Here is a 17,887-nt window from a genome sequence, read left to right on the forward strand (position 1 = left end):
GGAAAAATATTTGGTTATATCTATGTAACATCAAAATCAAATGCTAATAATGCAAAACACATAATAAGTCTAGGAGAAATTATACTTAGATCTCCAAGCAAAGAGTTAATGCTATTGTATATTTAATGTTCAGCTGTTTTCTATCTGAAATGCATATTTGGATTTGGGTACATTTCTTCCAAATGTGCTTTGACCCTTGATATTGTTGCCCTGGAGTTGACCCCACCAGAATGTATGATTTGTGTGAGTGGAAAGCTTGCTTGTCTGTGTATCACTAATGATAGCACAACACCTGGCTCATTGCAGGTGCTCAGCAAATATGTTGAAAATAAATGATGGATTGTGTGAGATATGTACCGTAACGTTAAGTTGGAAGTAGGGTCTCTCCAATACTGTAAATAAATTTTGATGTGTAAGTATTCATAGTAGTCTATTGGCTCTTTTTTAGACTTCCCCTATTATTACGTACTTTAAAAAAATGACTAAAATCATCCTAACGGAGCCCACAACCAGACAGTCTAGAGAAAAGTACTCAAGCTCTTCATTTGATAAAGAGACTAGGAAGCCCAAAAGCCTGGCAAAGATCAGTCCCCACTTCAAATAGAATTAAGAAAGCCATGCTGAGGTATAATTTCAAATCTTATGAGTGTTTATCCTTTAAAAATAGAATCATACCAGAACCCACCACTAAATCCCAAGTCAGAACAACATCACTTAATTTACATGTTTGTTTGTTTCTTGTTGCATTGAGGGCTTCTGCATAGGGTTGTACAGGTCATTTACTTCACCCCACCACTTGGTCAATAGACGAGAAGCATCAGCATAGCCCAGGAGCTAGTTAGAAGTGCAGAATCCTGGGGCTCACCCCAGACCTGTGTCAGGATACAGTTTTTGACAAGGTCTACATGATGGTTTATTAGGCTCGTTAAAGCTGGAGAAGCCCAGTACGACACAATAGATCTTGAGTCATGAGCCTGCGGACTTTGCAAGGATTCCTCCTGGCAATAATACTGATGTTGGCAGCTACACCCAGGGAACTGCACCCTCGGTGAACACTCACCACTTCGGTTTCAGCTCCTGGTTTGTTAGTTTGTTTTATTTGCCTGTCTTGAAGCTATGAATCAAGATTTAAAAAAAAAATTATGATCTAGTTGTTTTGTAGTAGAGCGCCCTACACATAAACTAGTCCTACCATACTGTGGGAAGCAGACTCTTCTAAAGGTATTTTTCATTTCACCTGTTAGATGTTAGGTTAAAACACACACCAGTATGGCTGAACCAGTCCACAAGCTCTTAGACACAAAGTGTGCCCTGGCACAGAAACGGGGGACCACAGAGACCCCCACAGAAAAGCATAACAAAGACAGAAACCAGTGTCAATGGCTACCTTTTTGTGCTTATGTTCTGTCCTAGGCATTATTTTGGGGGAAGGCGAATGTTGAATATGGCCTTTGCATTGTTTATGGGCGAATCAAATATAAACTCACCCTTTTCTTGAAAACATCAGAAAATAAAAAACTAAAAGAAAACCTTTACTTTCTGAACAGCTTTGAACTTATGAAAGACACTCCTTCACTTCATGCACATAGTGGACGAGCATTCACACACAGACACTCCTATAAGAGAACTGAAGACGACCCCCCTGGTTCTCCATTCTATTGAGGGTAAAAGTTTGGGGATTTAAAATTGGAGTCTATGTAAGTGTCCACTAGAGCTGCCTCTTGCCAGGTTCCTTCACATCCTCCCCAAGTCTTAGTCATACTAACTGTGTTTAAGGAATGCTCTGGCAGAAACTATCTCTAGAAGAATTACGGCCCACTGGACAGTCCTTCGTGGGGGTGGGAGTGTGGGGCAGGAGAGTAGTTTCCATGGCTCCTCTTGACTTACACAGCATCCAGCTTTGTCCCATTGAAAGCATGTCCTTGGATTGAAGTAAAGCCGTTGTTGTATAGTTTCCTACAATCAACAGAGAGAGGAGAAATCAGTGACCTCTAAGAGGTGGTGCTGGCCCTTTTCTGAGGTTGGGCTTCAGTACTTCAGTGTCAGAAATGTGTGTGAAGGTTCTCAGGTCCCACGTCTGAGCTCACAAGAAAACGTTACGGTTTGTCTAGTTTGGGACATAGAATAATGTTTCTCAGTTTAAATTTCCATTTTCCAGACTTAGCTTCTAGTAACTTGACAACTGTTTCTCAGAAACAGATTCACTTTGAGGAACAAAGATTTGCCACAGTTAAGGGTTTCAGTTAATAGTCAACCCCATGTCAATAATGGAGGAATAACTGCAGTTTTTAAAGATCAACACTTTTAAAGACATTATCCATCTGAATGCATAGGTTTTATATTTTTCTGTTTAAAATGCTATTTCACATTTGTATTTTATCTATGTTTTTATTCTGAGGGCTTTAGCATAGATTAAATGCTTAGTTGTTGTGGACTGAAGTAAATTGAACTTCAGAGACAAATTTAAGAAAGTAGATAGGCCGTGCCCTTTTGTGGAATTTTTAATGTTTTAATACAGGGGTCGGAAACCTATGGCTTGTGAGCCAGATGTGGCTCTTTTGATGGCTGTATCTGGCTCACAGACAAATCTTTAATAAAAATAATAATAACGTTAAAAATATAAAACATTCTCATGTATTATAATTCATTCATTTCCTACCGCTCATGTTCATGGTTGCGGGTGGCTGGAGCCAATCACAGTTGTCCTCTGGGACAAGACAATTTTTTTTTTAACACCAAATTTTTATTGGATAATGCATAACGTATACAGGTCATTGTATGGCTCTCACGGAATTACATTTTAAAATATGTGGCATTCATGGCTCTCTTAGCCACAAAGGTTCCCGACCCCTGTTTTAATATGTTGCTGTGTTTCTTCAACCAATTAATTTATGCAATGATTTCAGGGGCTGGACTAAAGTGTCATCACTTCTATTTCCTAGTTAAATTATTGAGACATGGAGGTGACTTGTCAAAACCACACTGCTGCAGAGCTGTCGGGAATCAGGACTCCTGACCTCCAAAGCCATTCTTCCAACTCACCAAAAACACACCCTTTGTACAGAGAAGGAGCCCCAACTGTGGGAATCCTGGTCTACAGTGGGATACATGGAGGTGACTGGGGAATACTGGCTTGCGTGAAGAGAAGGTGGCTTTGACCACAATCAGGCACAGCTAGTGGCAACTCTAAACACTACTGTAGTCCACCACCTGTACACTCTGGTGACACATAAAAAAGCACAAAAGAGACTCCAAATTTGGAATTACACCTGGCTCTGACACTTCATAGTAAGTGATTCTGAGAATTTCTCAACCTATATTATTCTTACTTTTCTCATCTGTAAAAGTATGATAATAATACCCAATCAAAAGCCTGTTGGGGTGATGGAATGCCTACATATTTAACACAGCGAGAAACACTTATGAGATGGCCATATTAAAAGGAACACCTTGAAAAGCTGAATTTATCTTCTGTGTAGAACTACGAGGTCATCATTGCTTGTTTTAAATAATTGCACAATGAGTGTAATTCCAGTCCCTAAGACACCCTAGGTGAAGACTGCAGTGCACAGGGACACTGGGCATGGAGAATAAGAAACACTGATAGTTTTTTTTTTTTGTGTGAGTTATTTTATGACGATGTGGGAATTATACATTTGATTTTTCTATTTACCAAAACTTCACTGAGTGTCCTACATGATAAAAATTGTTCTTTGTTGGAATTACATCTCAGAGATGAAATGAAGCTCTTATTAGACAAGAGAAAACAGCGAAGGAAGAAAAAAGGACAACAAATTTTGATTGAACTCTACCTACCAGGAATATGGGTCCAAACTGCTGTTGGACACATATCCTTTCATGTTTATAGTTTTTTGAGCATGGACTTCAAAGAAGCAAGGACTTTTGCAAGAATGTAGAAATAGTCATCTGAAAACATAGTAGACAGCTCACACTATCCCACCTCTGGGTGTCAGGAAATCCTCATTTAGATGCTTACTGAATACCTGCTGGGCCCCAGGCTAGGTGTAGGACAATGATCTGCTTTCACTTGAGACAGCTGCTTGGGTTATGGGTTCACAGGGGAAAAAATGCCCAAAGCTGAAGGTACCATTCTATAAAGAAACTGAATGGCCCTTAGGTATGATCGGTGGTAAATGGTACACTGGACAGCTTTACAGAAGAAGTAAATGGCCTTGAGGTTTGGGAATGAGCAAGCTAAGACCCCAAGTCTTTGCTGTGCTGTTAGATGAAGTGGTGGCTGATAAGGAGGCTCTTGTCTTTCTTCAAGAGAGCCCTCCTATGTTTTGAAGAGAAGGATGAGTGGGGATAGAGAGCCAGAGGTTGAGATAGCATTGTAGGACCTAGATTGATAGACTTAGAATGGATTGGAGACAGCCTCTTCAAAGAGCTGCATAAAAACATCGAGCAGTTTTGCTGGGGAATAATTCAGTCAGGTTTTTATATGATGAAGAGCTCCTGAACTGCAGTGTGACCAGAGAAAGGGAGCCAGGTGACAGCACACCCACCACGCCTGAATGTGGGCAGTGATTCTGAAACTAGAGAGAAGGGACCCTTTGGACTCAGTCCCAACTCTGCTTTGTGGCTCACTGAATGAGAGAGGGGAATTCTCTACCAGGCTAGACAGTAAACTTCTCTTTAATTCTTCTCTTCCTTCTTCTCATTATAACAGTTCATGAATTTCTCTGATAAAGCATCTCCTTTTGAACACCTAAAGTATGGAAACCATTCAAACTGAAAAAATAATGTTGAGCAGTACTATGCTTTCTACTCAAGATCCCTTCATGAGAGCTTAAATACCTAGTTCACGAGGACAGAGTTAAAGTGTGAGAGCAGACGGTATGGAAGCCCCTTAGTGACACCATTTTCCAACTCACCGACCTTGGAAAAGTCACTTAAATTTGCTTTGTACAATGAAGATAATAGAATAGAAAATATTATATTATAAGGCCTTTAGGTCAAATCTGGCTCACTGCTTGTTTTTTAAATAAAACTTGATTGGACTATAGCAGGGGTCGGGAACCTATGGCTCAAGAGCCAGATGTGGCTCTTTTGATGGCTGTATCTGGCTCGCAGACAAATCTTTAATAAAAAAAATAATAATGTTAAAAATATAAAACATTCTCATGTATTACAATCCATTCATTTCCTACCGCTCATGTTCATGGTTGCCGGGTGGCTGGAGCCAATCACAGCTGTCCTCTGGGACACCACCAAATTTTTATTGGATAATGCATAATGTGCACGGGTCGTTGTATGGCTCTCATGAAATTACATTTTAAAATATGTGCTGTTCATGGCTCTCTCAGCCAAAAAGGTTCCCGACCCCTAGAATATAGCTGTGCACATTACTTTACACATTGTGCATGGCTGTGTTTGCCCTAAAATGGCAGAATTTAGCAGTTGTCACTAAGGCAATGTGGTCTATAAAGCCTACATGGCCCTTCACAGATAAAGGGTGCTGGTTATTTTTATAAAAAATACTCTTGTCTTGTTACCTAAACCATTTGGTCACCTGTAGAGTAATATACCATAAAGCAATACTCTTATTTAATAATGTGAAACCATTGGTAGACCATAAAGCAATTACTATAAAATAGAATGGTTCCTAGATGGCCTGTGAAAATATGACAATGTTCATCTCAGAATTCAGTTGTTGGCATTTGTAGAATGAAAAAATGATGACAACACTCACAGTGTCAAGGTTTCATTGCACAGTCCCTGGAAAGCATTTGTAGGGATTGAAGTCATGTAGGGGTTGTCTGTAATTTCCCTGTAAGAGAGGGACAAAACACTTGGTGAAAACCATGCTTTTATCTTTTATTGTTTTGGAGATGGTCCCTTGCTGCACATATTCACTTAAACAAAGAACCTGAAACAATGCAGTTTAATCTTATTTCTTTTTAAGTGTCATTGACTTAGCCCTGGCGGCTCAGAGGTTGAGCGAGGTGAGAGCTGTTTTAGATAGACATGCACTCAGAGCCCCAAGTGTACAGTAAGCAAGTGAGCTTTGACTTGGCTGAGACCCCTGACTAAATCCTTATCTGCAAGGGGAGCAGGTGGGTCTCAGAGACTTCTTGTGTATCTATGTGACAAATACTTTGTCCATAGCAACTAGAGTTTTCTAAGTGTATAGAACCTTTAAAAAGAGTCAGTAGAATGGGATCAGTGCATTTCATTTCCTAAATATTACTCACGTGTTCTCTCCTCGGAAAGCACTACCAAGCAGACACCCTTGGAGAGCATTTCTGTGCCAGCCGAGTTGCTGGAAGACTGCCTGTATTTGAACGGAGCTCTTCTGCAGCTAGGAAGCATGGTCAATTTTTTTTTTCTACAAAATCCCAACAGTTTGGATCCTATCACTCCACATTTTGTTGACTGTGTAGTACAAAGTCAACCTGTAACTCTCTCTGCATAAGTCCCTGCACTTCTGTACAACCAGGTTAAAACCTGACTGTGTCACAGGTTTTGGTAAAGAGCACATGGCCAATTGGAAGTGACAGGTAGTAGTCTGGGCCCCCCTAGTGACTGCTCTTTGGGACTCTACTCAGAAAAGTCACTTATGTTTTCTATTCTTCAGTTTCTTCATTTGTAGAATGAAAAAAATGATAACTTCCTTTTATGGCTTAAAAAGGTGGTTGAGAGGAGCAACCTTGATAATGCATTAGAAAGTGTTTAACAAGTATTTAAAAACTAGGTGATACACTATCATCATCATAATTTCTTTCTGTTTAATCATTCCTATCAGTAAACCAGCATGCCACAATTTCTCTCATTAAGCAAACAAACAACAAAAAAACCCCACAACAAACCTTTTGTCTTGACCCAATATCCAGCAACTACTGAGACAACAGTAGAAAGTCTCAAAGGGTTGTTACCACTCTCTCTGATTCTTTCTTTCTAATTTTCCCTCTAACCAGACTTCCCCACCAACAGCGCTCCACTGGCCCTGTCATGATCAGGAACACCAATGCCCCAGGTTACTAAACCCAATGGCCATTTCTCAGTCCTTGACATCCCTCATCCATCAGTGCATTTGTCACAGCTGATCACTGCTTCTTTCTCAAAACAACTGCTCATGTGGCTTTGACCAACACCAATGGCTGCTACATTATTCCTCGTCAGTGACAAATCAAATATTGCCAAATACTGCAGATGTGCATACTTACAGTATAAAGAACACATCAGTGGAATAAACATTGGTCAGGTCGGGGAATATTTTAAGTCCAGTGTTGAAAATGCCACTAAAGTAACGAAAGAGAAGAAAAAATAGAAATTATCTAAGAACAGAATCATATAAGATGTAGACCACTGTAACAGCTGAAAGCATGAGTTCTGGTCAGGCGGGAGGCAAATCCCAGCTCCTCCACTAAATACCTGATTTCCTTGTTTTAATTGGAGGACATTGTGGTGCACATGTGTTGTGTCTGGAATAAGGGGAGGGTGGGGCAGGAAGACGGTATAATCACCCAACTCCAAGCCAAGCTTCCTCTATCAACCTCCGCATAATATTGTGCTCATTATTTTGCCAAGAATGGTTTTCCCATGGCAGTCATGGGAATACCATGGCAACAGTACCACTTAAAAACTGTGTCCGTCCAAGGAAGGAGAGCAGTCAAAGATGTCTTCACTTTCCAAAGTTTGTATTATCAGGGCAAAATGTCAAAAGTAAAAGATGTGCATGAACAGCATGAATACAAAACTGGCAGGCTCTGGATGTCTCCTGGATTTACTTGGTTTAACATCTGTTGCAGTTAACAGATGTTTACGAGAGGTTTGGTGTGGCATGGGGTGAGACCCAGACGCCACCAGTGAAGCTTTAAGGAAAGTCTTCTGGTGGAGAAATCTCTAGTTCTATTGATGTACCTTCTAAGGTAAATTCTGACCTGATCCCTCTAAAGGGGAAGGCATAGGATTTGAAGAGGAAGCAGGAGCCAGAGTCTCAGGAGAGCAAATGGACATTGCAGATAACAAGGGACAGAATGAGGTTCCGCAAGGTATATCTGAGCAACAGGAGACAAACTAGTTCAAGTGCAATCATGGTTCACATAGAAGAGTAGTGGGGGGACAGGCCCAAGATTGAAGAGGAGAACATATAGGACAGGACTAAAATGCCAGGTTAGGGGCTGGGATCAGGACCTCTTTATTCTTCAAAACCCTAGACAAGTCCATCTTCTTTTTGACGTCTCGTCTAATTCCCTATCCCCCAAGCAATGTATGTGATTCTCATTTTTCACTTACCAATTTTCCTGCATGGGAGAAACTTTTTAATTTCATACATATCTTCCCCAACTGGATTATAACATTCTTGAAGGCAAGGGCAATGTTTTACTGTCTTATGTGTTCCCCACTAAGCCTTGCAAATAGCAGGGGATCATCATATCAGAGTTATTGATCAAAACACCAAGTCCACACCGAGTGACTGCCTTGTCCCATAAGTTTTTGGCATTCCCCAGACACGCCTTCAGCCACCTCACCCATCAATATCCTTTTCCATTCTTCCGGCATCTCCCACTGCCCCTTCTTCACTACTGAGTCTCAGTTTCCCCAAATAAGCCAGGTGGTTCCACAACTCTGTGTCTTTACCATTCTGTCCTATCGGTCTATCTGTCTTTCCTACCTCAACCCCCTTCTTTACTTAGATAACTTCTATTCATCCATAAAAACTTATTTAGTAAAGTATATATGGCTATATACTTTTATTTAAAATTCTTAAATGGAAATGAACTGCGTTGGTAGTGATTATTTCTGGGCATCAGGATTAGATTGATTTTTATTTCTTCTTCCTCATAATTTTGTATGTTCTTACTTTTCACAATACATATGAGCAGGAAAGAGGGAGGGTGGGACGGGTTCTTCCAGCTAGCGCCTAGAGGACCTGAAGCCACCACACAGCCACTGAACACATTTTTATTGAGCACCTACTCTGTGCTAGGCACTAAAGATGCAACAAAGGACAAAAATGTGGCTTCTGTTCTCATGGAAGTATGATCAAGGTGTCACCAAGACAAAGCAGTAAGGGCTACCCTTTCCATTTTTGTCCGCACAGCCTCTAGGAGATTGGATTTTACGCTTTGTGGCTTTTTTATTTTTGCTGTGTAGCAGACACTCCCCTATTGTTGCAGCGCCCACGTTCTGATAAAATTGAGCAAGGGGCGCTCAGAGTTCTCTGTGTTGTTTTGTTTTGTTCTGTTATACTCCAATTAACGACCATACAAATATATGATATATAATATGTAATATGAAATGTAATATGTAATATAATATAATTTTATATTATACTATAAAATAAATATTTTATGTGTGTGTGTGTGTGTATGTATATATATAAAGTCTACTGGAAAGTTCTGTCCATTTTTGGAATAAAACAAAATATAAATTTTTCTTACCGTCAATAAACTTTATTAAATAATATAATTGCCATTATTATTAATGATTTCTTGCCAGCGTGAGGGCAATCTGTTTATCCCATTTTTGAAAAATGTTTTATCTTTTGATGCAAAAAATTGAACCAGTGCTTGTTTGATATCTTCTTCATTTTTGAATTTTTGCCCTTCAAAAAATTTTGTAAGGACAAAAACAAGTGATAGTCAGAGGGTGCTAAGTCCGGGGAATATGGTGGATGCGACAGACATGCTTCTGTAGCATTTCTTCCTTGTTGAAATTCGTAAAAATTACAGTGGCGTAAATGAACTTTATCAGTAGCCATGGGTACACTATCGCTTCACACATAAGACTAATGTGAATCAACTTTGTTTTAGTTAATTTGCTATGTCAGTATGTATACATTAAGTGATAAAAATAGAGAGGCATACATGTGCCAAATAAACATGTGCTTACGTGTCAAAACTTGTTGTGATAGAAACGAACAGAACTTTCCGGTAGACCATATATATATATATATATATATAAAATGGTTTCTCCTTCCTGTCTCTTAGAGCAGGCCTCTGGTCCCAGGACTATGTGCTGACTTTTGAATAGTGTTTTTACAATGTGGATGATTTCACCCGATACCTTCCTCACCTGATGGGCAAGGGTGGGGAATAAGTACAGGACATGATTTGCCCCAGGTCCTGCACTACTAAACCAAGCCTGGCTCACATCACCCCAGGGAGGTCCCTGGGAGACAATAACATTATAATGCTCTAGAAAACACAATTAAAGAACGGGACTGGAGTGGAGTTAATACTTACAGGAACTTCAGAAGAGGCAGCTCCTTTAGGGCCCCAGGGTCTATGTAATTCAAGCTTCTGGTATTCCGGATCTCTCTATAAAGGTTACAAGAAGCACACTCACCACAACACATCCATTTCTGTCCTTATCAAAGGGGAAACAACATAAATCAGGTTTAATGCAACAAGAATACACACTGCTGTGCATCCCACAGACTGTTCCTACCAGGAGTCAGTGCCGAGAAACCCCTCCTGGCTCCTCGCAGGGACACAATAGCTGTTCAGCCCTCTCACTTCTCTGACTTAGGTCTGGTCCATTTGAATTCACCAGAAGCCTTTCTCTTAATTGGGTGTCAGAGCCTTTTCTTATCTTTAGATGTAAATAGGGAAGAAAAACCTCTTCACTGGTTCGTGGAGGACAGAAATCTCTATTGTTAGCAGCAGCAAGGATCCTGGCCCTGGCTGGGAGGTGGAGTGGATTTGATGGATGGTAGTCATGTAATGACAGCAGTGAGGTCCCTCTGTTAATTGCTATTTCAGAGGGAGTGGATGTAGTGAGTGAATTTCAACAGTCTACTTGGGTTTATTTTTCTATGTCAGTAATTTGAGACTCCACAGCACATGTGATGTGATATCACGTATGTTTGTAATTTACATAGCTTATGTACATGCTAATCAAAATGCCGTTAGCATTAGGGAAATCAGTGATTGCTAGAAATAGGCTGTCATTGGTAAAATTAAATGTAGTCAATACATGTAGGCTAGTTAAAAGAGTTTAAAGGCACCCCCTGTGCTTACATGAAGAGGACAGAGGAGCCCAGAAAAACAGCAGCCTTTCCTCTTGGGACGGCGCTGAAGGCTTGATGCTTAAAGGAACCTGCATTCAGTTGTTGATGCGGTGGCAATTAAAAGACTTAGAATCTGGCCTCTGTAATTTTATTTATTAACAGTTTAAATGAAAGAGCATTTTCATAAAATTCATGCATTGCAGGTATACAATTAGATGATTTTGAGTAAATTTATAGAATTGTGCAACGACCATCACAGGCCAGTTTTAGAATCTTTCTGCCAATGACTAACAGAAGTAAATACCCATTCACAGTTAATTCCCATCCCCTCTGCCATGCCTGGAGTCAATAATCTGTTTTCTATCCCTATAAACTTGCCTTCTCTGCGCATTTCATATAAATGGAATCACAAATACGTAGTCTTCTACGTCTGGCTTCCTTCCTTTAGCATAATGTGGTCATCTTTGTGTAACATGTATCAGCAGTTTGCTCCTTTTTATCGCTGAATAGTCAGCTGGACCTGAGATTGAATCTTGGTTCTGCCACCGCTGGCTGGCTGACTGACCTGCGACAAGTTCTTTGACCTTTTCAAGCTATAAGTTCCTCATATGTAAAGGAAATAGGGACAGTAACAGCACCTGTTTTACAGGAACTCTTGTCAGGAGTGAATAATGCCTGTAAGGAATTTGCTTGTGACCTAGCTCCCAGTGAGGGCTCTATAAACAATTATTTTGTTATTGCTATTCTCCTAAGTGGAATGAAGCTAGGGCAGACATAAAACTTGAGCTGGAGGCCCTGCAATGTTCGTACAAAATGTAAAAACAAAACAACAACAACAAAGTACTAAGTTTGGTATTTGACAAAGGATCTGGAGTATGAAACTGACCTTGGAAAAAGGAGGATGGAATTACCCCTGAGAACAAAAGTTATTTATCACCTTCCCTACCTCAGTTTACTGCCTGTATTAATATAACCTTATTGGCCCGTTGTCTTCATTACTATAACTTTTTCATTTCAAGAACTTCTTGAAGGACTCAGTAGTCCTTCAACAGAAAGCGTCAACAATTTATATCCCCAAACTCTTAGAACTCCTCACCTCAAAATCTTCGCCTTGTTTCCACTAATCCTAATTTATCATATTATACCTAATTTTTCCAATGAAGACCCTGCACTGAAAGACCTGCTTTGGCCCTGGCCGGTTGGCTCAGTGGATAGACTGTCAGCCTGACATGCAGAGGTCCCAGGTTCGATCCCTGGTCAGGGCACACATAAAAGGCAACCATCTGCCTTTCCCTCCCCTCCCCCTTCTTTCTCTCTTTCCCTCTTGCAGCTAGTGGCTCGACTGGGCAGAGCATCAGTCCCAGACAGGGGTTGCCGGGTGGATCTTGGTGCGGAAACAGGCAGGAATCTGTCTCTCTACCTCCTCTCCTCTCATTTAAAAAAAAAAAGAAAGACCCACTTGAAGCTAGATTTAAATTTTTTGTCCTGATTTGAAACTAAGCCCTTCACCCCTGGAACTCCCTCTGCCCTGAGTAAACTGGGGTGGTTGGCTACTTGACCACACAATTGCAGAGCTGCCTGCCTTGCTCCTTGGAGGGACTGTCCCTTGGTCAAGGCGGTGCTCTCCCTCTGCAAGGTGAGCCATAGAATCCTTGTTGGAGCTTTCCATTTGGGGAGGAGGATTCAAACTGCTGTCGGGGACAATCAAATGGAAAATACTTAGGCGAGTTTGTCTTGAGTGTGGTTTGCAGTCTGGAAAAGTGGTCCCATATCAGAATATTGTTAAGTAAGCAGACTTCAGTGAGCATACCAACCCAATGTAACAATAAAACGAAGAGCAGCCCAACGGAATCAGCTTTAGAGGTAATGGATGAAAGCCCAATGCCGCCCAGCTGTTGGTTACCGCTGGTTAAATGAGGCTGTGATCTGCATGGCTGCCGGCAGAGGAGGAAGAGGCAGGAGAGGCTGCAGGAGAAGCCAGGAGACACAGAGAGAAGACGGGATTCTGGGAGACAGAAGAGTCAAAGGAAAGATGAACAAGCAATAACACAAGAAAACACCAGGAGAAAGAGGCTGCCTTCCCAGGTAAGAAGACAGTCAGCCCAACACTTATCACAAATGACTTTAAAAAAGAAACTCTGCTGAAGATAAACTGTATGATATCACTTGTGTAGGGAATCTAAAAAAGCTGAGCTCAGAGAAGTAGAGAGCGGAGTGGTGGTTACAAGAGGCTGGGGGTTGGGGATTGGGAGATATTGATGAAAGGGACAAGCTTTCAGTTATAAGATTAACAAATTCTAGGGCTGTAATGTACAGTACAGTGACTATAGCTAATAATGCTGTGTTATGTACTTGGAAGTTGCTACAAGAGATCTGAAATGTTCTCATAAAGAAGAAATGGAGATTGTGTGCCAGGATGGAGGTGTTAGCTAATGCAATGGTGGAAATCATTTTGCAACATGTAAGTGTATCAAATCAGTACCTTGTCCTTAAACTTACACGATGTTATATTGTTAATTATAGCTCAATAAAGCTAGAAAAAACTCAAATCTCTTCTGAAGTAAAGAAGGGGAGGGGAGTATAGACTGCCAGTAGTTTAGCTAAATGGAGACAATGTCAGAAGTGAATGCAGCTGGTCCCACCTTTTCTAAGAAAGAAAGCAAGGAGGAGTAGAGGCAAGTACCACAGAACCTCTGGTATGAGGAGCAGGGTGAAAGAGGGGTCCACATTTGAGTGAGTTCCAAGCATGCCCGGGAGGGTGAATTTGAACCACACAATTCTGAGTTAAGCAAGTATGGCCCGAGTGTACAGGAGGGTAGCTATGCTGCCTGGAAGCCAGGGACACCGAGGGAACAATGGCTGTGTGTAATAGGTGCGCAGTGGGTTGAAATGGTGACATCCTCCTTAATAATGTGAACAGAGGTGGAAGGAGGAGGGGCTCTGGACCAGCAGCCTGGACCCATGGGTGACTGTGTGCAGAGGGGTGTCCTGCTCACCTTCTCTCCCCCAGTGCTGTCCCAGGAGCAAGAAACAAACTTCAGTCACCTTAAGGCTATTCCACATTTTTGTCTATTTCTTTTTTTTTTTTTTGTCTATTTCTTATAGTAATTAGCCTACCGAAACCAATACAATAAGCATCGATAAAATCCTTAAAATATAAAGCACACTTTTAATAAAAAAAAAAAATAGCAAAGCAATAGATATTCTACATCAAATTTTTTTTTTTTTTTGAATATGCGGGGCCGTCTGCTCACATCTTCAAGTATGCTCCTCTATGGAGCGGTGCAATGTAGCTGTGTCAGGGAAATATATCAGGGTCGTGAAGCTTGGTGGTTAGAAACGCCCAGCCTTGGAAAATTACAGGGGAAAAACACAAGGGTGTACTTCTTATTACTCACGACGGTTCTGCCAGTGACAGAATGGCGGAACTGACTTGAGTGAAGCAGGTAATGTCATCCTCATTTTGCAGATAAAACAGCGGAGACATGCTTATAAAGGTGAAGTACCTCGTCTCCTGTTAAACTGTAAGAGGCAACCCTGGGCCTGGATCTAGGATTTCTAACTCTAAGTGCAGATTAAAAATTAATAAATATATAAAGGAAATTATCCATCAAAACTAAGAGGAGATCTAAATACGCATTATTGCTTAATTTTCCTTCACTAGATTGCAAATAAAATGACATGGAGATAAAAAGTGTAACGTTGATGCCCAGTGTGTGGTGTTTTCACAAACAAGCAGATTAATAATTTAGCACACTTTAAATTCATTTAATCATATGTCTAGATTCCATTTCCTGTTTCTTTTCCTGAGAAACATTTGCTAAGTCTCAGTAAGAGTCAAGACCAGAGGGTCTGGCTTATTCAAAAACAACTGGCAATGTGGAGGGCACTTCGTAGCCCGGCCTAAACCCAAAGACTGTGGGAATCAGCAAGGCGAGAGAAGGGACTTCTCAGGTCGGGGGGACAAGGGGACAAAAAGAAGGGGAATGGAGGCTTAAAACCCTTCTAATAGCCTGACCTGTGGTGGCGCAGTGGATAAAGCGTCGACCTGGAATGCTAAGGTCGCCAGTTTGAAACCCTGGGCTTGCCTGGTTAAGGCACATATGGGAGTTGATGCTTCCAGCTCCTCCCCCCTTCTCTCTCTGTGTCTCTCTCTCCTCTCTGTCTCTCTCTCCCCCCCCTCTAAAAATGAATAAATAAAATAAAATAATTAAATAAAAAAAGGATTTTATAAAAAACAAAACAAAACCTTTCTAATAAAGGAACTTTCCAACTATGGGTTTCCTTCCATTGTCCTGTGGCTCCCTTCCCACCTCAGTTATTTAACAGGCACTGGGTCATGGCAGACAACTATGATCCTCAGGCTTAGAGACATTTGCCCACACCCTAAACACCCCCAGTCCACGAGTGAAAAGCACACCAAGCTGGGAAACCAACAGAGGGCAATGGCGAAGCCAAGTTGGCATTCCACCTGCCAAGTTAGGTGGGGCCGAGTGAGATGAGAAAGCTTCAAACTCACACAGGACAAGGACACAGCTGTATCCGAAGAGAAGAGAAGTGGTCCCAGTCAGTACAGCTGGGTTTTAAGAACTACAAATGCCGTAATGTGTAAGACATTTGTTTAAAACAAGGAACTAAAGGAGAGCATTAGCCGAAAACCTAGCTTTCAGCCAGTGCCCAGTTTCTTTTTCACTCTTTCTTTTGATACTCACCGTACTCGTAGTCTGCTTTTAAGTGCCAATGGTAAAAAAAAAAAAAAAAAAAAAAAGAAAAAAAAAAAGGGAGGCAGGCCACTCTGACTTTTACTAGGTCTGCTTGCTCTGGTTCATAGAGGTGGGAGAGATTCATAAAAATTATTAGACATCTTCTATGTGCAACTTTACTTTAGCTCTGGGAGATACAGGGAAGTAGGAACTAATTATTTAACTATTAAAACAAGATGTGTATGTATTGGCAAATCCATCATTGTGTTCCTTTAAATACTTTACATGCTGCACAGCACCAGGATGAAAACTGGGACTGAAATTAGGTAAATTCATTCTAAAGTAACACTTTGTGATAGGCTTCTATCACATAATGAATCATCTATGCAGTTTAGCACCAAGTATTAATTTCAAGATTAATGCATATTGAAGGGAACTTTCATTATTAAAAAGTTTATTTTGACTGACTATAAAGATAATACATAGCCACTGTAAAAATTTTAAACACATTTACATAAAAAATGTGAGATCTCTTATTCCATGATTCAAAGAAAATCAGGGTTTTTCTCTCTCTTTCCGTAAGTATATCTTGTTTTATAAAATTTGAATTTATTGGGGTGACACCGGTTAACATAATTATACAGGTTCCAGGTGCCCGATTCTATAACACATCTCTGTATACCTTGTTGTGTGTTTACCACACCAAGTCAAATCTTTTTTCATCACCATTTATTACCCCACACCCTCCCCAACCTCCCTTCCTACAATCACCTCACTGTTGTCCACGTCCATGAGTTTTTTTTTTTTTTTTTTTTGTTTTGTTTTTTTGTATTTTCTCTGAAGCTGGAAATGGGGAGAGACAGTCCGACAGACTCCCGCATGCGCCTGACCGGGATCCACCCGGCACGCCCACCAGGGGCGACGCTCTGCCCACCAGGGGGCGATGCTCTGCCCCTCTGGGGCGTCGCTCTGCCGCAACCAGAGCCACTCCAGCACCTGGGGCAGAGGCCGAGGAGCCATCCCCAGCGCCCGGGCCATCTTTGCTCCAATGGAGCCTCGGCTGCGGGAGGGGAAGAGAGAGACAGAGAGGAAGGAGGGGGGGTGGAGAAGCAAATGGGCGCTTCTCCTATGTGCCCTGGCTGGGAATCGAACCCGGGTCCCCCGCACACCAGGCCGACGCTCTACCGCTGAGCCAAACGGCCAGGGCCCCATGAGTTTTTTTCTCTTTATTTTTTTTGTCCTTTTTTGCTCAATTGACATAAGTAGTATTATGTCAAAAGCATTTCTTTTGGGATCAAAGAATCTATGACAACAGATTTCTAATAGTTGCTCAGTGTTTCATATTAAGCCATTCCCCTAGCTAAGCATTATTGGTTTCCAAGTTTTTGCAATTATAAATTAATACTCTGAGACAAATGGTTTTTTATATAAACTTTTCCTTACTGCTGTTTATTTTATTAGGGAAAATTTATAGACATGAAATTATTGGGTCAAAAAGTATAATGTCTGACAAAGTTCTTGAGATTACATTAGATCCTTACCCTCTAAAGTCCTGATTTTTAAACTAGTACTGCTTTTTAGTAATAGTCTATTAATTCACAGAATAAGTTATCTCCTATATTGCTAAGGCTTTTCAATGGAAGAAATCTTAGTTATTCTACTTTGATAATTATTAAGAAAATATTAAAAAAAAATATTTTACCACTAACATTCCATTATATAACTGGGGGAAAATAATTTATAACCAAAAGGTGATATTCATGATTTTGATGCCTCTTCTAATTTATTAAGGAATGAAAAACAATAGATGTTCATTCAAATAGTTTATAAATGTTCAGATTTTTGAAGGACACTGAGGAAAATGTAAGTTTATCAACAGATTTTCCACTGAAAATACAACTGTATAAAAGTGATATTCCAAATTGCTTGGAAGATACATATTGCTACTTTTAGGATTATATAATGATTGGGACTAAGACTGGGATCCTAAGACCTGTAATAAATCCACTTGGTTCAATTTAGTGAATAAACAAAATTAAGTCTTATCATACTACTTGCCAAAAATCACACATTTTACCTACCCAGCTGTAGAATTTTTATTTACTTGTGATTTTTAAAGAATTCACATAGCCCTTGCCAGTTGGCTCAGTGGTAAGGCATCAGCCCAGTGTGTGGATGTCCCAGGTTCAATTCTTGGTCAGGGCAC

At 40.7% G+C, this 17,887-nt stretch overlaps 1 protein-coding gene across 2 annotated transcripts in view; it reads right to left on the reverse strand.

The window, feature by feature from the left end:
- TSHR (thyroid stimulating hormone receptor) overlaps window positions 1-17,887 on the reverse strand; it is a 108,691-nt gene that overhangs the window by 30,438 nt on the left and 60,366 nt on the right. For both annotated transcript variants that reach the window (XM_066273734.1, XM_066273733.1), the window contains 4 exons: window positions 10,212-10,286; window positions 7,188-7,262; window positions 5,714-5,791; window positions 1,888-1,956 (listed from right to left, as the gene is read on the reverse strand). In XM_066273734.1, the coding sequence (XP_066129831.1) occupies window positions 1,888-1,956; window positions 5,714-5,791; window positions 7,188-7,262; window positions 10,212-10,286 (297 nt within the window). The remainder of the gene's footprint in view (window positions 1-1,887; window positions 1,957-5,713; window positions 5,792-7,187; window positions 7,263-10,211; window positions 10,287-17,887) is intronic.

The sequence above is a fragment of the Saccopteryx bilineata genome, chromosome 4 (genome assembly GCF_036850765.1).
Source record: "Saccopteryx bilineata isolate mSacBil1 chromosome 4, mSacBil1_pri_phased_curated, whole genome shotgun sequence".
In the NCBI taxonomy this organism is placed as follows: domain Eukaryota; kingdom Metazoa; phylum Chordata; class Mammalia; order Chiroptera; family Emballonuridae; genus Saccopteryx; species Saccopteryx bilineata.